The sequence below is a fragment of the Phallusia mammillata genome, chromosome 5, assembly GCF_965637545.1.
Source record: "Phallusia mammillata chromosome 5, kaPhaMamm4.hap1.1, whole genome shotgun sequence".
In the NCBI taxonomy this organism is placed as follows: Eukaryota; Metazoa; Chordata; class Ascidiacea; order Phlebobranchia; family Ascidiidae; genus Phallusia; species Phallusia mammillata.
In genome coordinates this window covers 26,315,897-26,340,833 of record NC_137256.1, presented here as the reverse complement: position 1 = coordinate 26,340,833, position 24,937 = coordinate 26,315,897, and the positions used below count along the sequence as shown (strand labels likewise).

The following is a 24,937-nucleotide window of genomic DNA, read 5'->3' as shown; positions in this document are numbered from 1 at the left end:
GTATTTTAAACAAACTACATTGTTTTTGTTTTTTGGTGTGGATGCTTAGTATCCTGTTTTTAATGTCAAATTGAACAAAATCTACCAAAAACATTGCATAACAATGAGCGAAATCACTTTAAAGTTTTTACACCAAATCATTAAACAGTGTATTTATTTATATGGGATGTTGGTGTTTTTAAAACTTTTTTCAAATGTTTTTAAAAGTGTTTGTTTTTTACAGTTCACAGTACCATTTCTTATTTTTAGAATACTGTGACACACAATTAAATAAAAACTGCTTCAAGAAAAGATGATCAACAATTAAGAAATTGAACCAGAACTGAACAGGTAACTTTTATTATATTTTGTAATAGCCGCCATAAAATTGTTTACAATAACATACCATAGTCTGTGTGGGATAATAGCTATAGTGTGTGACAAAAATAACTAATTATAAGGTGTTATATCTTGTACGATAAAGGCTGTGTAGATAATGGGTAGAATTAAAGTTTAACAAAATGAGATTTAAACTGATTGAAAAAAATGCAAACCGTTTCAAGCAGGGTAACTTGCTCGAACTGTAACAAAACCTAAACACGAAAATGTATATATTTTTTACCTGAACTAAAGCTAAACCCTTGTAAACAATATGTTAGCAAACCCGAACCTGAACCAATGACAAGTGGTTCCACTCCCTCATCTCTAGTTTGCATATTAACTTATTATCGACTAGGTTGAAAAACATGGAAACATTACATTTTTTTTCTTTTGTGCATTTCAACTTCAAAAAGTTATGAACTACTAAGGTACATGACCTAGGAATTTCATGCATTGTTGGTTGGTGCATTGTGCCTATTGCAGTATATTGAAGAATAAATAAATAAATAACCTTTTTTTGACCAAGCATTCAAATGTGGCAAATCATCGATTAAAAAGTGTGGATTAATTTGTTATTTCTGTACTATAGGAAACTCTAGGAAAACTAATCGTGCTTTACACTCATAATAAACAAGAGATATAGAGATATATGTTTTTTTATTTGAGTTTTAAATATATGTAATAGAAACATGATTTTTTGCAGCATTGGTTAAATTCGTCAAATGTATGCATTGGTAAAATTCATCAAATGTATTTGATGCCTTTTCCCAAATTTATTAAATCATTAAGTCATTCAGCCTTCTGAATATACTGTAATGCTTTTCCCCCAATTTGTCTTTTTTAATCTATTTGCATTGCATTAGTTTGTATATACAAGTATACGTGATCTAGGATTGCTTTCAGAACGGTGTAGACCTTATATCAAATGTGGCAGCAGAAACTATTGCTGTGTAGGTGACACACACTTTTGTTTCTGCATGTACTGCACTGATAAACAATTTCTGTTGAAGGTATGATTCCCATCATGAAGTTCATCATCACTTGGGAAATTGGAGCTGAAATGAAACTTGAACTTGCCGACCTACAAACCAGTGAAGTTTGGGGACTTAAAATGGGGTTTCCCCACAATTGCGCCCCTTTATGGTAAGTGAAGCTGGTGGTTTGAAAAAACAAGTTTCTGGAATACAATATTGTAAATCTAAACAATGGTTGAACTGATCTCTTTCAAAGCTGACATGTGTTCAACAATTTTTTTATTATCTCATTATTTAGCTCACTATAGTTAAGTGGTTAAATCAGTAGCACAATAGAGATTTCTTGTATCCCACTCCTACCCTTGTTAAATTAAGAGTTGTTAATTTAACGCTGATAGTTATTGCTAGGAATAGGCATTGTTAAGAATAAAGGCAAAGTTTTGTGTGCTTTCATTAGGACTGTGTAATAGTTGTGTTGATGTCGGGCATGATTGTTAGTATCCTAAGCAACTGTCTAAATTTAAGCAAGCAAGTACTGTAGTTTACTTAATATTTGTACATGTTTACATTAAACAATTAAGAGTTTAAATACTATTAAGATTGTCAATACACTCTTGTATTATTGCTTGGGCATTGATGCGGCCTGTCTCCACAATGTCATTACTTCTATGGCCTACATACCCACCTTTGCACTATAGGAAATCTGAAAAGCTAAGTGTACTTCGATGTAAACTTCATTTAAATTTCAACTTTAAATGTTTATGTGGTCTTAAAAATTGTGCATTTATATTGTCTATGCTTGTTTAATCAGTTTCTTTAATATGTGTAATTTTTGTGGAATAAGCAAAATACATTGCAACCTACTTTAATCTCAGGTTCCTATTAATTTTGTGTTTTGTCTGCAGTTGTTGATCCGATCATCAACACAATCACGCTCCCCCAAACTCCAAACACTCCCTCCTGTTAATCCCATCGCACCTCAAAGTGAGCAACTTCAACCCTCCCCAACCACAAGTGCTCCATCTAGAGCAGTCAACCCAGTGTTGTTTAATGTGTCAAAGTTGAAGGGTGGTACTAAATACAGCATGATATAGCAAATTGTATACTGTATGTAATATGTGAGAACATGGGTAAATGAAAGCAACTGGATTTGTTATTATGGGTCCCCTTTCATGAAGTTTTTCATGTTTGTGATTCATATAAGTCTAACAACTGCTGAGTGTTGCATTGTTTGTAGGGCAACTTGCATTACTATTTGGAAGAGGAGGAAAGCAATGATCAGTTTAGTGTAATTTATGAAGGTGGTGAGAAGACAGCTATATACCTCAATACTGCTGCAGAACCAGTTGCTATTGAAGAAAGGAAGGTATGACAAATTGTTTCTGGTTTGCACGCCCCATAATAAATAAAATTAATAACGAAAATATTATGAAAAAAGTTAGCTACATTGCACTTAGTTTTTACCTAATATTTATTACAACATTTTTGACGGAAAATTATATTTAGCAAAAATAATTCATTGCATGCCAACAAAAAAAGCTCAATATTGTTGAAATGCAATAAGCATACATTGCTAATAGACATCACAAAAAAGATGGTCAAATCTTTCAGTATTGTGCAAAATGGCAATTCCAAGTTGAGCAAGGGTATATCAAAATCATATATGTATTTTAAACTTTTTAGAGGTGGACTGAAACATACACAAGGTTGTCACCTAAAGGATCATACTTGGTCACATTTCATGCTAAAGGAGTTGCTTTATGGGGAGGGGAACACATCAAGCAGATTCAGAGATTTGCCCACCCTGGTGTCCAACTTATTAACTTTTCACCATCTGAAAGGTGAGAAGTGGTCTTTAGTATAGATCAGGGTGCAGTAAACTATTTTGCACTACAGATAGATTTGTGCCTGGCACTGTTTTCTGGTTATGAGGTTTTTTTCAACAAAAAAAAATGATTAATGTCTGGTGTATACAACTTTTTACAATCTACCAACCCATATTTAATGGACATCTGGCACAACTATTGGTGTGAAATTCACACTGTGAATGCATGTTATGTTTAGACCTTGCAAAGTTATAAATGAGCTTTTAATCTTACCTAATGTGTGCAAAGATTACATAAAAAATAATACATGTGTCATATATATATATATATGTTGTAGTGCACTTCTTGAGTTTTTATGTACAGTTATAGCTTCAAAGTTTGAAACATACCCGAGCAGCATTCATATATTTGAACTAACAGTATTAGTGATGGGAAGAGTATCCGGTGCTCAGTACTCAGTATCGATGGTATTGAATGATTTCAGTGGTATCGATACTCGTACTCGGTATCGAAATATTTTGTCTCAGTTTTTGATACCAGCGTGCGAGTACCGAAGGCTAATGTACACCATAAGAATGCTTGCAACTTTATGCCAATATTTGCTTCGGACAGCACAAAATTGTATAAAAGTTCCGCCAGTTTATGTATATCTTTATCGCTATCACATGGAGATTACATTTTTGGCATGTGTGTGCACACCTGTACCCCGACCATGACAGATAAATTAGCCAGTGATATACAACTAAGTACAACACTACACTTAAGTACTCAGTATAGAACGTATATACATGTGGTACTCGTACTTGGTATCGGTACTCGCTTTAAAACCTGGTATTGTCCCATCACTAAACAGTATTATATTTAGGATATCCTTGATTTTGTACACTTTTCTAACTTTTTAACAAGTCTGCATTGCTGCAATTACCTGTAAAATAAAGATACCATTCATTGTTTTTCATGCATGTGCTTTAATTGTTTATTAAAATTAGTTGGATATTAGGATTGTGAGTCTAACTAAAACAAAACAGAGAAAAAATATCCTTGTTGTTTTTGCAGATACTTGGTAACTTTCAGGCCAATGCAGGAACAAGGAACTAGTGAAGATGTCCAGTCCATTATAATATGGGAAGTTTTTACTGGCACAAAGAAGAGAGGTTTCCATGCCGACATGTCTCGAGCTGATGACAGGCAGTGGCCCATATTTAAGTATGTAATGAAATCTTTTACATACCTTAATGTTGTGTTTTACATGTTTTTCATTAGCTAATAAAAATTGTTATAACATCAAAAAATTAATAAAAAAAGAACGAAGAAATACCCCAACTGTTCTATATTTGTTACAGACTATTTGACAAAAAAAAACTATTTGTTGTAAATTCATTTACTGTGTGTGTGGTTAATTATATTTAGACTTTTTGAAGAAAAAGCTGCCTATCATTGTTCAAACAAATTTGTTTAAATAACCTGTTTGAAATTTGCTCTTTGACAGATGGAGTCACGATGGTACTTACTTTGTAAGAAATTCCAAAGGTGTGCTGAGTGTCTGTGAAACTCTTGTAAGTAGCTAAAGCAAAAAACTAATAACTGTCATTAAAAAACCACAATAAAACAAATTAGTTACCCTCATTCTGCACACAACAATTTTAAACAAATCCATTGTAATAATTTACATGCAAAATTTTGTATATTTTATACCTTTATGGAAACTTTATACTATTGGTGGTTGATGGAGTGAGGTGTGTATCAAAACTTTTGGTAACCTCGAACAAACATAGCAAATCAGTATTAAACTTTTCTTGAGTTTTAGTGAGTTTATGTGGTCGACCTTGGCCGACATGTTAGCTTTCTGGGTATCCGAGCAAAACAAGATACCAGCTCGTGTCACAATTCTTGCAATTCCATCCAAGAAATAAGTTTGAGTGAAGAACTTGTTCAATGTGTTTGACATCCGACTGAACTGTCACAAACAGGGCAAGTTTCTTTGTGTCAAAGTCGAACGATACAACAGAGCAAAGAAGGTATTTGGATTCATGTTTTGGTCAATTTAACGCTTTATGGATAATTTTGCAACCGAATGACCCCAATTCCATGCATCCAAGCATTGACAATTTAACCCTCAACCATACTTTACATTGTCTTTATACTTTTTGATAGCTTCCATGTTGAAGCTGGTTTAGCTGACTGGTCATAACTAAACCAAAAAAACATGCTCCTTTAAAACTTTTGCTAATAGGAAGCAGATATAAGGGGTTGAATTTAAATTACAACCAGCTAGATTTTTTGTGTGTTGCACTGTTTATTTTTGCGATGTGTTTGAACTTTGGTTTCATACTGTTTCCATTAATTTGCACATCAGTAACAGATTAAGAGTCATCAACACAAAATTGTTTTCTTTCTTCAGGCTACAATTTTCAAATTTTGAAATATTCCACATTCAAAAAGTTCCTGTCGACATAGTTGAGCTAAAGGAGCAGGTAAAAAACAGTTTTCTTGTCCTTTTTGTGTCTTGTTTCAATTACAAACACTCACCCTAATCCGAATAGCTTTAACTGTCACCGCAGTTCTCCATTAAAACTAATTACCATGTGATATCATGCACTATTTAGTTCCCTGAAGGGGACACATATTGATTTTACTCAAAATGTTTTTTGTTTGTTTCTTTTTTTTTCTTCTACCCAAAGTTTGTCCGACTCGTTTTTCCATCAAATCCTTGATGGATTTGGCTGAAATTTACACAGATAGTAGATGTAGTTATGTAGATGTGCATCCCACTTTGTTTTTGCTGATAACCCCAGTATTTACCCCGCTAGCCCCCTAAAATTGGTATTTTTTCCCCGAAGTTTGTCCGACTCGTTTTTCCATCAAATGTTTGATGAATTTGGCTGAAATTTACACAGATGGTAGATGTAGTTATGTAGATGTGCATCCCACTTTGTGTTTGTTGATAACCCCAGTATTTACCCCGCTAGCCCCCGAAAATAGGTATTTTCCCCCGAAGTTTGTCCAACTCATTTTCTATCAAATGTTTGATGGATTTGGCTGAAATTTACACAGATGGTAGATGTGCATCCCACTTTGTTTTTGTTGATAACCCCAGTATTTACCCCGCTAGCCCCCTAAGATGTTTTTTTCCCCCTAAGTTTGTCTGACTCGTTTTGCCATCAAATGCTTGATGGATGTGGCTGAAACTTATACAGATGGTAGATGTAGTTATGTAGATGTGCATTCCACTTTGTTTTTGTTGATAACCCCAGTATTTACCCCGCTAGCCCCCTAAAATGGGTATTTTCCCCCGAAGTTTGTCCGACTCGTTTTTCTATCAAAGGCTTGATGGATGTGGCTGAAACTTATACAGATGGTAGATATAGTTATGTAGATGTGCATCCCACTTTGTTTGTCTGGATAACCCTAGTATTTACCCCGCTAGCCCCCTAAAAGGGGTGAGTTTGTAAACAATGTCAGAATTGGCTAAAATTTGGATAGCTTGTAGTATGCCAAATTATCGTTATTGCGCCATTGCAGTTCGGGGGTTGTTAACAGCCCTTTGACGTCAGAAACATTAATGGTTGTTGCTCAAAACACCTCTAGTGGTTGAAATTTTAAACGTTGGCTGATTGGAATGAAATTTTGCAGTACTATTGATTGAGTCATTGTGGTTTCCTACTTTTAAGTTTGTGTGTGTACCTCAAATTAGTTATCCTACTAGCCCCCTAAAATGAGTTTTTTAATTTAAATAGATTTTACTCCATATAGCATATTTAGATATGCACAGCACCAATCACTGTGTTTGTCTTCACAATACCAAACTTACTCATTGTTATCTATTGAATTGCATTATTTTCAACTTTGCATGTGTGGGGACCCATGAGTTTTTGCCTGCAGAAACAACCAAGGTTATGAAAGACGATGGCTAATATGGGACCCAATACAAAATAAGCATAGGAAATATATTTATGTTTTAAAATAGATCATAGTGTATGTGCAAGGGCAATATGTGCTAAGCCACCCTTCTAGTTTACACACTTATTTGCTGGTAGAGGGATTTAAGCTTATTTAGGGCTTGAAATGAAAAAACACAAGACACATTGTATTAGGGAGTGTTTTGGTATTTAGTTTTAACATTTAAAGCAGCATTCTTTTTTTTATTGTATGCAATTTTCTGTGCACAAAATTAATCATGTTTCAAATAAAATATTTATGTTTAGAAAAGCTGGGAAATCCACAAAAGCTTCATCGAACTCATGGCACATTTTCATGTTTCAAACTCACAAACATCAAAGCTGCTTGCAACTCAACTTTATACTTTCACTTACCAAGGTGAGTTAAAACAAGTTTGTAAACATAGACCCAAAACTAAATTGCTAATGACCTTATATAATATGTAGCAAATACATTAAGCGAAAACATTTTTTGTTGCCAACACTTATCTTATCTGTTTTTTTATTCTGTTACACCACAACTTGCTTTAATTTTGACGACATCAATTTTAGAAACATCTGCAACACAATGTATTCTCTACACACAAGTTTTGTTTTTATCAAACTAAAGTTTGTGTGTATTTTTTTTTCAGTTTTGAACTGTATGTAACATATAAAACCAAGTGAGAAGTTAAGCAGCTGATTTTCAGCCACATTTCAAATATATTATTTGTTTGCAGCATTTTCTCCAGCCCACAACCGAAGTTCAAACCCCAACACAAGGAATATAAGGATATTCACAGCACATCAATTTCATCAGTGAAGAAAGATGCTTTACCACAAGATGTAGAAAATATAAATCCTACCCAACCCCATACATAGTAAGATAATACGGATCTGATCAAGTTGTGTTATTCTTTCAACTGTGTTTAATCAAAACATAACTGCGACAGAATTTAATTATATTTATTGTAATCTTCTTTTGTAATAATATCCATTATGTATTTCATATGTTTAATATTGTGTGGTACTGTAATGTAATGTAATTTCTAACTTTACATTTACACTCACTACATGAGGGATAAATACCTGCATGTAGACTTTGTAATATAGGTGATGATGGTATGAGCTACTGCAAAACAACATATTTTATCTGCTATGCCCTTCAGTATAAAAAAATAAAATCTAGTTTGAACTGAAATCCACCTACAGTAGCAGTTTTCCGGTGATTACTGTTCTTACATCAATATAATTCAAAACCCAGTGTATAAATCCTAGGCCAAACAGAATCAACCGTACTTGTACACAGTATTTCACAGAATACATATTTCACCAAAAAGTTTTGGCATCGTCGGTTCTGTAAGCGAATACAATACTGTTATAAAAGCATAGTAAAACAGTAAAAACAATAAAATACTAAAACAAGCTACCAGAATAACATGCAACTGGTGAAGAAACCCACGAGTGAACGCCGCACTGTTTACTATCGGGCTGTCAAGTATGCTGCAGGTGTGTTGCAAAACAGAAAAAAAGCGGAGGTACAGAAAAAGATAAGACAGTAATTGGGTTGAGGGGAATGCGTGGAAAACGAATTTAGCGAACACGCGGTAGTATCATGCACTGGATGTTTATTTTGGCGTTAATCAATCCCAACCACTTTGCTTCGGCCATGCCTAAATTTTGTAGCACAGGTTGTTCTGCAAAAATGACCGAAAAACATTGTGCGGTGTTTGGTTTTTTAACGAGCGTAGACATATGCTTCTGTTCGTAATGGCCCTTCAGTATATTCACACCCAGTATGTGTGACTTGTTTTTCAGGATCCAAGATTGGATCCCACGAAATACAGCCCTACCCGTTCCACCAAGTGAATCTTGGAGAATTGTGGATGAAAAAAACTTGCAGGTTAATAATGTGGCTTGATGCTTTCTACTAATTTGTCCTTCAGAATCTAAAAATACTTGCACCATTTTTATATCGTAAGCAATTCTCATAAACATGTGTGTGGAGACCTTATCGATTTTGCAAAAACAGTTATGTTAGGAGATCAAATGTTGTGTATAGTAAATCGTTAAAAAGAAAAAAGAACGTATAAAATGTAAATATATAGGAAAACCAACTTTTTAGTTTGTGATTAATTATGGGTCCCCTTCAGGAACATCTTGATTTCACTCTGTTTTTTTCTGTTTTTTTTCTTTTTTCTGCCGAAGCGTTTCCATGCACTTTTGGCATGAAATCTTTGGTGGATTTGGATGAAACTTTCACAGATGGTAGATATAGTTATGGAGATGTGCCATCTGCTTCGTTTGAGTTAATAACCCCAGTATTTACCCCGCTAGCCCCCAAAATGTAAAACGTTTTTGCAGGTTGCTACGCACCACAAACAAAAAAATTCTGTGGAGTAACAGTATAGTAAAGGTACCAGAGAATATGCTACTTGTGTTTGTGCATTACTTGGAAGGCGTTTTTGCACATGCCAGTCAGAGGGGTGATAACAGTCTTATGATGTCAGACGTGTTAACAAATGTTGATCCTCTAGTGGCCAGAAATTTAAACATTGGCCGATTTGGATAAAAATTTACACGACTGTTGATTGGGTCATTGTAATTTCATATTTTTTACTTATGGGTGTAGAACCCCATTAGTTGCCCCACTAACCCCCTAAAATGGGTGAGTTTTTTTAAACGGTGTCGGAATTAGATGAAATTTTGACAGCTTGTAGAATTTGTCATTTATAGGTGTCAATTGTTGTGTTTAACCCCGTAGCCCCAATATTACCTCTCTAGCCCCCTAAAATGGGTGAATGTTTTAAACAATGTCCGAATTTTATAAAAATTTCAACAGTTTATAGAATGTGTGATTTATAGTTGTCTATTGTTTTGTTCAACGCTTTGACCCCATCATTTACTCCACTAGCCCCCAAAATGGGTCAATTTTTTAAACAATGTCTGAATTGAATAAAATTTAGACAGCTTCTGGAGTGTGCCACTTATAGGTGTCGATTGTTGTTTTACCCTGTAGCACTATCATTTACCCCACTACCCCCTACAATCAGGTGCAATTCGCAATTAAAAGGAGCTGATTGTTGTGTTTAGCCTTTTTTTCTCAGACAGAGAAAAACCTTGTATGAATGGAATGAATATTCATAACTATGAGAAAGTTTGTTGTTGTCAGATAAAACACAGTGACCGGTACCGAGCATAAAATAATATGCTATTTGGATGAATGGAATGAAATTTGAATAGTTTGTAGTCCATACAGCATATTTATTTATGTTCAGTACCAGTCACTGTGTTTTACCTTACAATAACAAACTTTCTCATAGTTATCTCTTGAAATGCATTATTTACAACTTTGCATGTGTGGGGACCCATGAGTTTCTGCCTGCAGAAACAACCAATGTTATAAAGACAGTAGATAATATGGGACCCATTATAAAATAAGTGTAGGAAATATAGTAATGTTTTAAAGTAGGTTATAATGTATATACAATGGCAATATGTGCTAAGCCACCCTTCTAGTTTTACATGTAAAATATTTTGCAGTCAGCTGTTTCTAAGTCTTCATCTAACGATTCTGTGATGCTTGCTTGGAGAAGAATCCCAACATTTGTGGACAATATTGAGGTAAAATAATTTCATTCATTGCACTGAGATATCTCACTTTAAACTTTTCATGCGATTGTCTGCAGCAGAGGTTAACAACCAGGGAAATATTTGACTTGTCCAGTGGGTTAGATAAAAGGAAATCATAAGTTTTGACATTCCTTAAGAGATAAATAATAATTTGCCTGATTTAATCAATATTGTTTAACAATGTCACACAAACAAGATATTGTTGACAGACAATATTCTAGACCTGTTTTTTGAGATTAATGTGGGATGTAAAATTTATTTTCAAAGGAGGCCTGGTTGGGAACCACTGGGGTACAGGGTAGCAACAGCAGTTTGTAAACCTCTAATATTTTTGTAGATTGTTTACTAACCAGCGCCAACTAGTGATGAAAGTTTAGCTGCAACTTTAGAAGAAATGTCAGTGAAAAACAACGGGCCTCTTGAATGAATCTTTGTCACCACCAGTAAGTTGAAGTTTCACCCACAAATATAATCTGACGTATTAATTGTACCATAAACCTAGTTATGGTCATCATTTCTTTTTTGTCTAACACTGGTTTGTTCCACATGTTTGGTCAAGAAAGGGTGCTTCCAAATTATTCAAATTTACACAGATGTTAGTTAGTTATCCAAGTTTAATCCTTCTAAAGTTGACCTTAAATTACTCAGCAGTTTACCCACAGGCCCCCAAAATGTGAATTTTTGAAACAGCTCTACTTACTCAAATACATGATCTTGGAGTTTTTTACTTTGTTGGTTGGTGCGTGGTAAAGTATTGTAATGTACTTGGTACATTTTAGTTAGATTCACTCAATTTTTACCCTTTAAATATGTGTTTTTAGGTTATCGGTCCTTAAGATCAGAAATACAAGCCTTAATGTGTTGAATATTTAAACAATTGATTGTAGTGTGTTTCTCGTTTAGTATTTGAAGTTTTCGTTAAATCGGCCAAATGGTTACCTTTACAGCCTCGAATAAGTGATTGTGTTTGTTAAACATTGACTAAATCTCAGACTATACTATTGAAGCCCCAAGGGAGTAATTCAGTGGTTTACAATTGTGTCGTTTTGATGCAGGGTGGGAGATATCTATTTGACGCATCAACACATGACAAAGCTGGAAAATTTAAAAAAGCTTCATCGAATTCATGGCTCATTTTCATGTTTCAAACTCACAAACATCAAACAGCTGCTTGCAACTGAACTTTATACTTTTACTTACCAAGGTGAGTTAAAACAAGTTTGTAAACATAGCTGGACATTTCAAAGTAGGCCAAAAATGATCCAAAACAAATTACTAATGAGCTTATATATAGCAAATATATAAAGCGAACACATTTTTTTACCAACACTTGCCTTATCTGATCTGATCAAGTTGTGTCAATCCTTGAACTGTGAAACAGAAACTGCTTAAAATGCAATAATCACAATGTGGTGATGTAATGCATTTCCTATCTTTACTTTTACACCTACTACATAAAGGATAAATGCATGTAGACTTTGTAATATTGCTGATAATGGTATGATCTACTGCAAAACAAAAAGCCATATGTTATCTGTTATAATTGATTCTGGTTAAAGACAAAGTTTTTGCATGTTGTTTCTAGGATTGTAAATTGTGTTTTGTGCATCTTTGTATAACTCACCACTATTATGCGATAATATTTTTAGCTACTTTTCTGCAAAGGTATAAAATGCATGTTTGAATGTCGCTGAATCAAGTTTGTTGTCACGAACGATGTACTTCCAACAAATTGGTTGGCAGGAGAGAATGCAGACAATAGGAATTCGATTCCAGTTTAGTGAAGTGAGGTTTGTATGGAATTGGTTCAGAGATCCAGTTACAGTTTTGTTGTCGTTGAGGAAATAGTTATGGGTCCCCTTCCCTGAAGGGGACACATATTGATTTTACTCAAATTGTTTTTGTTTGTTTTTTCTTTTGTTTTCTTCTCCCCAAAGTTTGTCCGACTCGTTTTTCCATCAAATGTTTGATGGATTTGTCTGAAATGTACACAGATGGTAGATATAGTTATGTAGATGTGCATCCCACTTTGTTTGTCCAAATAACCCTATTAGTTACCCCACTAGCCCCCTAAAATGGGTGAGTTTATTAAACAGTGTCGGAATAGGCTAAATTTTGGGTAGCATGTGGACTATGCTATTACCAGGTTTCGATTGATGTGTTTTACCTTGTAGCCTCAACATTTACTCAACTGGCCCCCTAAAATAAATGAACTTTTAAAAAACGTTCTAATTATATGAAATTTGCAAAGTTTATTGAACATACTAAGTCTTCAAATGTTATGTTTTGCCTTGTAACACCACAATTCAACCAAATAATCCCTAAAATGGGTGACCCTTCATCAATGTTCGAATTGAATGAAAATTAGACAGCTTGTAGCATTTGCTATTCATAGGTGTCTATTTTTTGTTTTACCCCATTATGCCACTATTTACTCCTTCTTTTCTTTGAAAAAGAACGTTAAATAGGACATATTTAAAGCAATATATTATTATTTAGGACCAGTGCCGATGATGATTCGTTTCTGGACAAGTAAGTTTCCAAATTTATTTGTTTTATGCAATATTATATGTATATATTTAAGCGTTTATGCTATAATATGCATGTGCTCTGGTAAAATAAAAACTTGTTAGGAACTCTTCCCAGTGCAATTGTGCATTTAAGTAAAAAAATAGGTGATTGCTTGTCAATTGGTAGCTTTGGTACTATGCATATCTAGAATGTTATTTAAAAATCAGATATGGTTTTTGCATAATAATGATTGGTTTATGTGCTTAAATCCCATTATAAAAGCTGAAGCTTATATCAGGCTGTATCAATCTATTTACTTCTTCACACAAATAATAGTAAAATTGAAATCAGTTGATGATGTTTTTTGAAAATCATTTTTTATTACCTTGCCCAGAGAAAAACAAACCGAAATTACAACTGTAGTACAATTAACCTGTTTGTTTATTGTAGCAGGTGTATTTTCTGTTCTCTAGTTGAAATTAACCTGCAGTCATGCATCTTAGTAAGCTGTTACAAACAAAATAGTTGTTCAATTGTCAATGTTGGTCACAGTATGGATTGATCAACATTTAAAAGTGTTTGTATGATTATTGATTTGTGTACTTGCTTATGCAAAAATTGTATTGAAACTTGGCACAAAACCTGCTTTTAGCATGCTTGTGTAATGCTGCTTACTTCTAATGCAAAGTTATAACAAATCAACATTAGTTTGATGTTTTTTTTTCCGGAAAATCAATTGTTTTGTTATTCTGTCTGAGAAAAATATACCAACAAGCAAAAAATGTCATCTTTACCTACTTTTACTACAACTACCTTGTTTGTTTTGCAGCATGTGTATTTTCTGTGGTGAAAGAGATGAGGGATTTACAGATGAAGGTTTAGATTTACATTACTGGAAACAATGTCCAATGTTAAGGAGATGTGAACACTGTAAACAGGTAAATTAATGTTGCTGACATACTCACAAGCTCCTGATATTCACATGTACAAGTCGAACAGGAGTCCTTCCAGGGGGGTGGTTGGGGGTCCTTAAACACATCATTGAATAGCAAAAATTGTACAGACTTGTAAACAGATCAACTAAAAGTTCATACCACTCCTGAAAGCACATGCTTTTGATATTCTAGTATAGAGCAAAAATAGAAACTGTTTTAAATTACAAACACAGTTTTAGAAACATAAAGCAGCCAATACATATTATACAGGCTCATTGTTAACTTCTGCATCCTGTAATGTAGCGATTTCAGCACCAACTTATGCCATCAAAGGGGTTTCACCAGAAATTAAAAAAATTGCCACAAAATTAATTAACTATCCTATTTATGGAAAGGAAATACATTACTCTGTCAGGACATGCTCTGCGTGCTATTGGAAATATGTAATCCAGTACTGTACTACCTGTTTCATAGTCGGGTCGTTGGCGACTAAACCAGCTCACCACACACCTCTGCAGTGTGGAGAGTGCCTAGCAACTCGTTTAGTACCCAAAATAAGACCTAATGAAGGGCGGATGAGCTTAAAAAAATGCCAACAGTATCCCATCTAACTGGCTTAAAAATGAAAATGTTATCAGATGACTTTATCTATATAATGTAGCATACTTGGGTGTTGCTAACTTAGCCAAGCAGAAATTTGTTTGCTTACTTTTGCTCTATGAATTTGACATTCACATACGAAACTGTATTGTGGCCTTCACAAGCAAAGCCGAATCACAAGCACCATTGCCTGCCGTGTATGCTGCACATGTCAGCTTCGTAGTAGGCTAGCGCTAGTTCTACCATTATTTACATCTAAATAAGCAAAAATTGTATTTATTTTAGTGAGAGCAAAAGCTGAAGCGGAAAAAGCAGCAGCGGCGAAGAACAAGAAGAAATCTCCTCACAAATAGTTTGCTTGCCTTAATATTTTTGCTTAGTTTGCACAGGGTTATTGGCTTACACTGTGCGTCGATATATATTTTTATGCAGTGATATCGTACTGTTGCTTCCTTTGTTCCCTTTGTGTTGTATGTTTTTTCCTGTATACATTTTCCTGTAGACAGAAACCTGCTTACACATGAGGAAATGGTTTGTAAAAAGTCTTTTGTTGGCTTCTAATAATATTAGCATTACTTGGCAAAAAATAATAAATCGTCCCTAATTGTCAAGACTTTTCTCACAAAGGGCTTCCGAACCTGTTTCCATTGAAAACCGTCTACTTTCAAATATTTTTAATATAGCAAGTTTTTTGGTTTACAAATGAATTCTGATATATTGTGTGACAAAACTGTGTCTTACCCTTCTGAAAGATAAAGTTCGTAGACTAAAGTAAATCCCTTATTCATCTCATTTTGTTATCAAGTAAACTAACATGTTCCAATAAAATCATGCAATGTATTATTAAACCAATGAGCAAGTGACCAATACATTTGTTCATTTCTCATGACCAAATTTCTTAGTCTTTATGTGTTGGTCCTAATTTATAAAATCATTCCTGTATAACAAAACAGTTGCAACATAAACAAACAAGAAATTAAACGTGCATAAAGATATCATATATTATATTACAAACTTGACCGGGCACCATTCTTCACTGTGAGATAAACAACACATAGAATTTCTTTTAGACCATGTCCATCAACAAAAAAGTCACTAATAAAAATGTAGCACTAAAAGCATGTCAAAAAGACAATAAAATTTAGGAAAATGCCAGTACAGTACGTTGAACAAGTGGGTATAACTCTTACACCAAATTGTGACAAACCATGCATATGTGTGATTATGTTTTTGTTTTCATCTCATTTAAGTTTGTTTTTCATGTTACTGTCTGTAAAGTGTGGTAAATAGTTTCATTTTCTTACTTGCATTTTTGATATTAAACATTTTGCTTCTGTATCTTTGAGTTCTATGTCAAGAGGGCAAATGAAAGGAATTAGCAGCTATATTTAAGCACAGACGTCTCTTGTCATCTTGTTTTTAAGAAGGAATTCCTCCCAAGAGATGGATTTTGAAACTTGAGGGGAAAATTGACTTTAATTTTTACATGTGATTTGTAAATATACGCTTCAGCTCTGGAAATATAACCTGTAAAGTAAAAAAAAACCAACGTTTAATGATCTTTGTATTGTTTAGCATCTACTACGTAGTATATTAGGGAGAAATGAAAATGTTTAAACTGCTAAGGGAGAAGTTTGCCAAAAAAGTTTGGGAGCCACTGGGCTTAACATTTGCTTTGGATTTATATGAAGTAGGCAGCTATATACATGTACAGACTGCTTCTAAATATGTTAATTGCCAGAATGTTTGCTGGTTGTATGTTTAGTCGCCCAGTGGCACAAAATTTAATGTCGTTGGTAAAGGAAAACGAAACATAACAACGTTTTTAATACTTATTTCGTCTACGCAACAACACACCAAGTAAAATAAAACTTTTCCTTTAATGAAATTGCATTACATTTTTACGATGACGGGACAATTAAACGGATGGCTAAACCTATTTGTGCTGTTTGGTTACAAATCCTAACGAACTTCGGATTCTTCCAGCAAGCAATTGTGTCACAAGAACCAATCAAGTCAAGCCACGTCACAACAGTTCAGCCGTCAATCATTCCAAGATTTTTGCCTCCCGCAATCAATCAACCAGCCCGAAGTGGAATTCACTGATTGATGCAATAAAGCCTGTCATTGGACGGTTGAAGAGCGCCCGTATGACGTTTGAGAAGCAAACGTTCTAATTGGTTGAAAGAAAAAGAAAAAAAGTGAGGCGACTTTGTCCTTGCGCCTTCGATCTGTCATTCCCTTTTGAACAACTTGGTGAAGGTAGCTGTGTCCATGGGACGACTCAGCAATTGAGAATAAACAGGTAATTTGCGAGTTGTAAATCAACTTGTTTGGTGTCTTTGCAGAAGTAAACTCGGGTGCACACTTGTTTACTTCGCACTGATACCTGTAATAATAAGTTATGCGTTTATGTTTAATTCACTTTTCAAATACACTATATACTGCTGCTGTATCACTTTGTTTCAGGTCGTCGGATGGCTTCGGGAATTGATTGGCTGGACGCTGAAACATCGTTCTTACGGAAGAGGGCTTCGTTGGCACACAACACACACTTCCGAAAACAGGCGAGTAAATGTATTTTTATATGTTATCTATTAAATTGTATCACTTAATATTAGATGTAGGGGCCAACATGGGGAAATAGTATAAAAGTGCACTTATCCTGTCTTCACATGTTGGTATATAGTTAAGCTTTTCGTAATTAATATTACGTTATGTCAAATTCCTGGTACTGCTTATATTTTGTTTTGCAGACAATTACTGGAGGCGGAGTGATCGAAGAAGATGGAAAGATCGGAAAGGCCTAATTAAGTTAAGTAACCAGAAAGTTAAATGTGATGTTGCTTATTTGGCGTTCCCTGGTTTGTAACGGTCGTTTGTTTTGAGTTTAGCTTACTAGTTGTGAGGCAGGAGTAAAGATTAGAAGCGTTAACAAACGGAGCGTCAAATATGCACTGATATTATTTTATTTTCATTTCTAAAACCAACAGCAATCGAACTTTAATATTTACATTGGTTATTGCAGATCTCCCGTTTGCAGTTAAGACACTGGGGAATAATATCGGCATTGGACTGATCACTAGATGAATAGGAACTACATACATCGGAAATACTTAATAAGTTAAGTAACCAGAGTAATGTTAAATCTACAGATACAACGTAACACAGAGTAAGCTAAAGAGCTGTGAGGCAGGAGTAGAGTTAGAACTGGTTAATTTTATAACTTTATTTTGTATGCACTATAATTCGTCAGATATTAATATTTGTGTTTTTGCTGCAGATCTCCTGTATGTCGTGAAGGCATTGCGTAATGGAGTCGGATTTGCGCTTGAACGAACCATTGGAAGAATTGGAACTATATACAGGTACGTGTTAAGGCAAATCTACATGAATTATATTCTTTTAGATAGACGTTTTGCTGCATAAGTACCGGTTCGGGAGTTTCTATAGTAAAATGTTTACAAATCAACCAATGAATTGGAGGGGATTAATAATAGTTGTGACTCTTTAGCCGTTGCTGCAACGAATAGCAAGCCTGTTGTTGTTTTGCATGATGCTTGTGCATGTTACATTTATTGTTTTGCATGTCACTTGTGTGTTAGAGCGGCTATTCAGTTGTCAGCATCGATTAAATCATTCATATTAATAAGTAAGCGCATTTAAAAATTATTTTAACACTTAATGAACTTAAGGCGTTTGTATGCAGCAAATTATAGTCGAACAATTTACTTTTTTCAATTAGGTTGCTTATAGCCAACATGGTGCACACTGTCTAGCTTTCAGTATATTATATTTTGCGAATATGTTAAGCGATCTATATGAAAGTATGGAATTGCATTGTTTTGTCTCTTGTATGTTTCTGTTTCAGGAGCTCAGATGTCGGGTAAAGATTGGAGTTCATTCTATGGACGATGTTGGCCACAAGTTGAAGCACTCCTATCATATTCAGACTTGGAACAACAACCATACAATCAGCGGACGATCTTCAACCAGACATTCTCGACGCTCTTTTCCCGATGAAGAACTTACTTTCCGAAGAACTTCGAACTTATGTTTTGTTTTCACATTTCTGTGTTCGCTTAAATAAAAAACAACTTTGTGTATTGAGTAAGTTAAAGCTACATTTGTATCGTAATTATATTTTTGCGTTTTGTCGTTTATTGTAAATTCTAACATTCTAAAATATTTATGTAATGTAGTTCTTGTTCATCGTCAATTTTGGCAATGCTTACTTATATTATTTTGTTAATAGTTCTGAATTATAACCAAACTTTTGGCATGAGTACAGACACTGTTGAACGTTTATTTAAATGTTGCTTATTTTTGCGTGCGTGTTACTCATACTTGTTTGTTATTTTATTTGTTCACTTAAAACGTTGTTTTGCCCTTAATTTGTGTACGCATATAGCACTGTGTTTATTCTAGGTGTTTCGTTATTCTATACTATATTCTATATTAGGATATTTAAAGACTCATAATTGTGTCTTTTTTGTAATTTTATTGGTTTTGGTCTTTGTTTGTACTTAACATCTTTCATTGTAGTATGTTTTCAAGTTATGCTTCTACATTCTATGCTATAATATACGCTATTTTAGGTTGCCTTTTTTTTGACATTTTTATGTCATTTTTATCCTCCATTGGCTTGACGCCGTTATACCATATTTATTCTTGTTAGACCCCATATTTCCGTATTGTTGGATAGGGTTCAGTGTAGATCCCAAGTCAGTCGTAACGGGAGGTCAACAAACAAACAAAATCTGTAAATTTAGAACGTAAGAGCAAAAAGATTTGAGGACCTTACACAACTTCCTATCAGCAGATTTTGAGACTTCCAGTGGGATTAGAACCAGAATTGTCGTACTCCGATCCAACTACAACATTAAGTAACGTTGCTATGGTCACATATGTCCACAGTGTTGTGGTTGCACACTTGTTGTGGTTGCGTCAAAAACAACAACTTTACAGTTGAAGTTGTTCGTAAAAATCAAGTTTTTCTGGCCGTTGGTCAAAAACGTCGGTTTGCAGCCTTCCTACGTCACTTGAGTCTGTTCCTCTGTAGGCAGCTCTTCTGTGAGACTTTCTGTGAACTTCTATCCAGCCTTTCGACCTTTCAGAGGTTCGAACCAGTGAATTGGAGATTTACTGCCTGCCTGTCTGCCTTACTCTCAACCTAACTACCTGCCTGCATAACCACTGTACTAACGAGCTGCTTGCCCAACCACTAAAAAATCGTCTGCATGTATGGTCTGTGTGTCCGAAAATTAAGACAATAATAGGTAAGAAAAGAAATCGATATCATTAAGGAAACCCGCCCTGCGATTTCGTGTCCATTGTGGTCTAATGGTAAGCTGCTTGGTCGATAGAACTTATGGTTTGTAGTTCTAACCCTCTCCCAAAATTTGTTATTTTTTTCGGGAAGGAATCGTCTAACTCACAAATGTATCATTTTTGGGTGGTTTTGCCGTCACCTCTCGTGGTGTAGCGGTGAAGATCCTGTCCTCATGTGCTGGAGATTTGTGTTCGAATTCCAAAAGCTACATCGCTGCTTAGTTTTTGGCTGAAGCCTAGAACCGAAAACATATAAGGACCACTTAAAGCTGGGTTTGTCGTCACCAGCCGTGGTCTAGAGGTTAGTTCCTTGCTTCTCAATTCTCTCACCACTGTTCGAACCCCGGTAAAGATAAACTCTGCCCCGGTAACCGATAACACACTTCGGGTTCGAACGTTGCCCCTCTGATAAAACTCACTGGTGACCCTCCTTGATTGAGGTCTCTCCCCGCTCTGATCTCATCACTCTCTAAGCCACCCCATGGACATAACCCATTTCCATGAGTGCCCCCAATCCCCCTGACTGGCTTCCATGCCCCCCATAAGCTAACGAACCTCACGCTGATCGTTCAAACGCAGAAACATTTTGTTTGATGACATAAGAATCGACGAAAAGAACAAGTCATAAGTCAGTTTAGCCCTTAGACCGAAGGGCGCTTGCGCGGTGTAGTGGGTAAATAGAAAAAGCGCCGGTTCGACGGCAATGGTTCGAATCGAAGCCATCGACCCCCCAAAGTGATGTGAAGAACCCTCAACCTCCTCCGTACAAAGGGCTTGCGCCGAAGGCGCAAGCAGGGCCCGAAGGGCCCACCACCTCCCAAGCCCCCCAAAAGTGTCTAAAAATACTTCTCTACAACATACCCCACCTTTTTTGTTGTATTATATTGGGCGGTTTTCCAAAAAAGTGCAAAATTACCTTTTAATTGTGATCTCATTTAGATAGGTGTACGGTCTTAAGGTTTGAGAGTGGAGTGACACACATAGAGAAGGGGAAAAACTTTAGCTCGCTGACGGCTTATGGCTTAGAGTCTGGGAAGCGGGAGATGAGATTGTTACAGCGGGGAGAGACTTCAACCAAGGAGGATCACCACAGAGTTCTATCAGAGGGGCAACGTTCGAACCCAAAGTGTGTTATCGGTTACCGGGGCAGAGTTTATCTTTACCGGGGTTCGAACAGTGGTGAGAAGATTGAGAAGCAAGGAACTAACCTCTACACCACGGCTGGTGACGACATCCCAGCTTTAAGTGGTCTTTATATGTTGTAGTACCGGAGCTTTTTTTATAAGTACTGCGGCTCTAGAGTTATATAAAAGAATCATTCAATAAACAACAAGCAGCTTGCTAGTGTAGTGGTTTGCAGCAAATGGTAGAAACCAGTGAGTCATGGGATCGAATCCTGGTAACCCAACGTCAATTTTTTTGTGAACTAATTCTCTTGTGTTTTGCGATGTTGCTCTGATTGGTGGTTTACCTAAAAAAACAACACACCGAACCGAAATAAAACGTGTTATTTAGTATTATTGAAGTAAGCAAAGAACAAGTTTCACACAGATGGTTAGGCAAAAAGATACTACTACGACAAACTAAAGGACAGACGTTAAATGGATGATTTAGAAGTTTAGTGGGGAACGGAGATATGTTATTTATTTTAAGATTCGTGGGACAAAATTGAAACTTTTCAAGGACAAAAAGTGTGGAAATTTCTAACAATAATAAAATGTTGTGAGCAAGGGAAATACGAAAGCGACGTAGAACGAAATATCGTGAAAATTATGGGAAATTATTTATTAAAAAATCATTCTGTGTATTAGATGTAGCTATAACATATGTTATCAGGAAAATTTGTTTCGCAACAACGCAAGAAGCAGGACTAAAAATGGATTGTGGAAGATTTAAATGGGTGAAAAAACAGTGATGGAGTGTGGAAAACACTATGTTAGTATGGACAAGGAATTGTTCTGTCATTAAAAATGGCGGCACAACAACCCATATAAGAGAATAAAGTTTGGACGATGCACAGAGGCGTTAAAGCACAATAAAATCGTTGGTACAAAATATTACACACGCAAACTGATAAACAATGCTGATGTGTATTTGAAGTGTACCAAATATAACGTGTATGAAAGATTGTTTATTAGTGGACAAATACAAAGTACACGATGACGTCATCGATCGCAGGTTTCGTCATCACGGTCATCTACATGCGAAAGGATCATGACCATGCGAAGGTTAAACCGAAACTGCACGATGACGTCATCGATCGCTGATTGCGTCATTCCTATCCAGTTGAAGGATCCTATCCACGCGAAGACCCACCAATGTTTCCCAGTTGTTTCTCCTGATGTTATCGAAGTGACTAAAAAAACAAGTATATAAATGGTAAGTGCGCGGCCAGTGGCATATAATCAAAATATAACATAACTTTTGTAGCAAGTTTTATTCATTCGCCTATTTGGAAGGCATGAGCATTTCCGTCTCATTTAAATGGAATCATATAGTTATTAGATTTAATTGACGCGACCAGCGACCTTCAAAAGTAACATAACTAGGTAAGATAAACACTTACATTTGGAATGTTGTGCTTCAATTAAGTTGATCCGATCAGGGTTTCTCCACAACCTTCGTCACCGCAGTTGTTTCCGATGTTTGGCTGCTGCTTCGAACGTCTGCAACAAAACTAACAACAGCATTCTGGTTTGATAAAAAAAACCTAAAACTAATATAATAGAAAGCTAATATCTCAATCGCACTCTGTTAAACTTATGTAAAAAGGAATATTGCAATTTTAATCAATTCTACCGATGCTGACAACTGAATAGCAGCTCACAAACACACGTGACATGCAAAACAATATAACATGCACAAAGATCATGCCATGCAACACACCGGGCTTGCTATCCGTTGAAGCAACGGTATAAATGATAGTTTAAATTCTAATATATGTTTAACTTCACAACGCTCGTGTTTTCTATTTATAGTTTACTTACATTAAAGCTTCAGTGCGATTTCTGTCAAGTTCAGATTTAGAAGTCTTTAAACCTTAGTCACGCCATGATCTGAAACCAAAACCATTTGAGTAAATATAAACGTGGATGTAACAGCATTGAAACTGTAAATTGTTTTAAATAATTTGATGTATAGCATATTTGACGCTCATTCTAAACACTTCTGCCTAAAACTCTTACTAACTTTCTGCAAACTATTATGAGTCGTCAGTGTATGCAGCAAATATTATTTTAGGTAACCTAGCATTATATAAGCGTTAAAACAATCAACTTAACTTGAAGCCGAAAGTTCCCCCATCTTTGTTACGCTTCCGCCGGAAATCCAATCCCTGCAAAGCAGAAGCAGAAGGAGTATTTGGAATTCAAGGCAACATGTAAACTATAGTTTATGAAATATTTAACTATGCCAACATGCGAAGACAGAATAAGTGCACTTTATACTGCCAACACCTGGACATACAAACTATTACCATTTAACGCCAAAAATATAGATAAGTACATAAACTTCAATCATTTATTTACTCGCCTATTTTAGGAAGTTTCATAAAGTATTTCTTCTTCGCTGTGGTAGATGTTTCTCCGAAGCGATTGAAACCATCCGACGACCTGAAACATACGATGCAGCAGCAATATCGTGTATTTGATAAATAAGTCAAACATATTCTGGTAAATGTTATTCTGGTATATGCACAGAAGTCAACAAGTGTGCACCCGAGTTTATTCTGCACAAATACCGGGCTAGTTAATTTACAACTCGCAAATTACCTGTTTATTCTCAATTGGTGAGTCGCTCCACCGACACAGCTTCCTTCACCATTGAACAAGATCGAACAAGTTGTCTCATTTTTTTTCTTTTTTTTCGACCAATCATAGCGCTTCCTTCTCAAACGTCACTCCCGCGCCCGAAAACCGACCAATCACAGAGCTGATACAAGTAATCAGCAAGTCTCGTCAAAAATGCAGAGAAAAACTTCAATTGATTTTCCTGGAGCAACGTTCGTTCAAATAGGCACGTGTCGTGTTGTTACGTAATTTGTGAGCATTCTATCTGTAATAAAACGCGCCATGCTGGAATATAGAAGAAAAAATGACAAAAGCTGATAATATATTTTTGATAGTTTACAGCAAATCAGTTTCCGCTTTCTGTTTCTTGGTAGAACATAAATATTTTAAAAATCAAACCTGCTGTGAAAGTTGGAACTATACGTTGCCGTTACTCTATTATATGCTTTTTTTATTTCCATCCAACAATTTTAATTGCTTCAAAATCCAACCTGTGACTTTGTTTTTCAGTTTTTCTGTTGCTGACGTTTTTCATTTTGATATCACTTCAAATTCATTAGCTGACATTTAAGCTGATAAGGTTTAAACCGACTTGCTGCTTAACTCTGTCACGCCACGTGGTTTTTATCATACGTTAAGCAGGTTTACTTCAGGCCTAATTTATTGGATTTTTGACTCAGATTTCTACATACCGCTTAAAAGAAAACAGTATTTGAATATAGTATAGGCTTATGCTTTTTTCCTGTTTGAAGCCTAACAATGTTTTTAGTTACCCGATTTAAAGTGGCTTGTTGCTGAAATGTTTAATTTTCACAGGTTTTGCCTCCTACCTCACCTTTAAATCACGTTCAATCAAAATCGTAAAAATATAACGTTGATCTGATATTTTAAATGTAGGCTTGTATCGCTGCATTTATTTAAGTGCAACTAGCAATTTATGCGATTGACCACAACCACAATTATCGAGTCAAGTTTTCGAATGATGCTTACAATGTATTAGGTATGTTTTATAAGACAGGCGGTTACCTACAACGGTGGTTGAACCCGTAAATCACTTTACTC

At 35.4% G+C, this 24,937-nt stretch overlaps 2 protein-coding genes and 4 long non-coding RNA genes across 8 annotated transcripts in view; 4 read left to right on the top strand and 2 right to left on the bottom strand.

Annotated features, from left to right (window-relative positions):
* LOC145228617 (eukaryotic translation initiation factor 3 subunit B-like) overlaps positions 1 to 12,422 on the top strand; it is an 84,601-nt gene extending 72,179 nt beyond the window's left edge. The window contains exons 3-14 of the mRNA XM_080093737.1: positions 3,018 to 3,175; positions 4,217 to 4,366; positions 4,650 to 4,716; positions 4,968 to 5,178; positions 5,562 to 5,634; positions 7,366 to 7,477; positions 7,818 to 7,958; positions 8,896 to 8,980; positions 10,621 to 10,701; positions 11,048 to 11,153; positions 11,766 to 11,914; positions 12,360 to 12,422. Coding sequence (XP_079949863.1) covers positions 3,018 to 3,175; positions 4,217 to 4,366; positions 4,650 to 4,716; positions 4,968 to 4,970 — 378 coding nt within the window. The 3' untranslated portion in view covers positions 4,971 to 5,178; positions 5,562 to 5,634; positions 7,366 to 7,477; ... (4 more) ...; positions 11,766 to 11,914; positions 12,360 to 12,422. The remainder of the gene's footprint in view (positions 1 to 3,017; positions 3,176 to 4,216; positions 4,367 to 4,649; positions 4,717 to 4,967; positions 5,179 to 5,561; positions 5,635 to 7,365; positions 7,478 to 7,817; positions 7,959 to 8,895; positions 8,981 to 10,620; positions 10,702 to 11,047; positions 11,154 to 11,765; positions 11,915 to 12,359) is intronic.
* Positions 12,376 to 14,477, bottom strand: LOC145228784 (uncharacterized). The gene is made up of 2 exons (XR_013860297.1): positions 14,187 to 14,477; positions 12,376 to 12,689 (listed from the first exon to the last, which is right to left on the bottom strand). It is a non-coding gene; the product is annotated as an uncharacterized LOC145228784 (long non-coding RNA).
* On the top strand, positions 12,427 to 16,094 carry LOC145228690 (centrosomal protein of 104 kDa-like). The gene is made up of 4 exons (XM_080093948.1): positions 12,427 to 12,500; positions 13,210 to 13,242; positions 14,051 to 14,159; positions 15,042 to 16,094. Exons 1-4 carry the CDS (start codon positions 12,427 to 12,429, stop codon positions 15,042 to 15,044), a joined length of 219 nt encoding a protein of 72 aa, XP_079950074.1. The 3' UTR covers positions 15,045 to 16,094.
* An 831-nt stretch (positions 16,095 to 16,925) lies between these two features.
* On the top strand, positions 16,926 to 17,784 carry LOC145228753 (uncharacterized). Its single transcript, XR_013860262.1, has 3 exons — positions 16,926 to 17,061; positions 17,226 to 17,323; positions 17,513 to 17,784. It is a non-coding gene; the product is annotated as an uncharacterized LOC145228753 (long non-coding RNA).
* Positions 17,785 to 17,858: 74 nt separating this feature from the next.
* On the top strand, positions 17,859 to 19,358 carry LOC145228699 (uncharacterized). The gene is made up of 3 exons (XR_013860197.1): positions 17,859 to 17,879; positions 18,040 to 18,124; positions 18,628 to 19,358. It is a non-coding gene; the product is annotated as an uncharacterized LOC145228699 (long non-coding RNA).
* A 2,222-nt stretch (positions 19,359 to 21,580) lies between these two features.
* Positions 21,581 to 24,451, bottom strand: LOC145228724 (uncharacterized). 3 transcript variants are annotated; one of them, XR_013860225.1, is made up of 7 exons: positions 24,275 to 24,451; positions 23,858 to 24,140; positions 23,619 to 23,698; positions 23,369 to 23,421; positions 23,075 to 23,143; positions 22,654 to 22,764; positions 21,581 to 22,443 (listed from the first exon to the last, which is right to left on the bottom strand). It is a non-coding gene; the product is annotated as an uncharacterized LOC145228724 (long non-coding RNA). The 3 variants fall into 3 exon arrangements; XR_013860226.1 differs by having other exon boundaries at positions 22,654 to 22,753; positions 23,858 to 24,442; XR_013860224.1 differs by having other exon boundaries at positions 23,858 to 24,441.
* Positions 24,452 to 24,937: the final 486 nt, after the last annotated feature.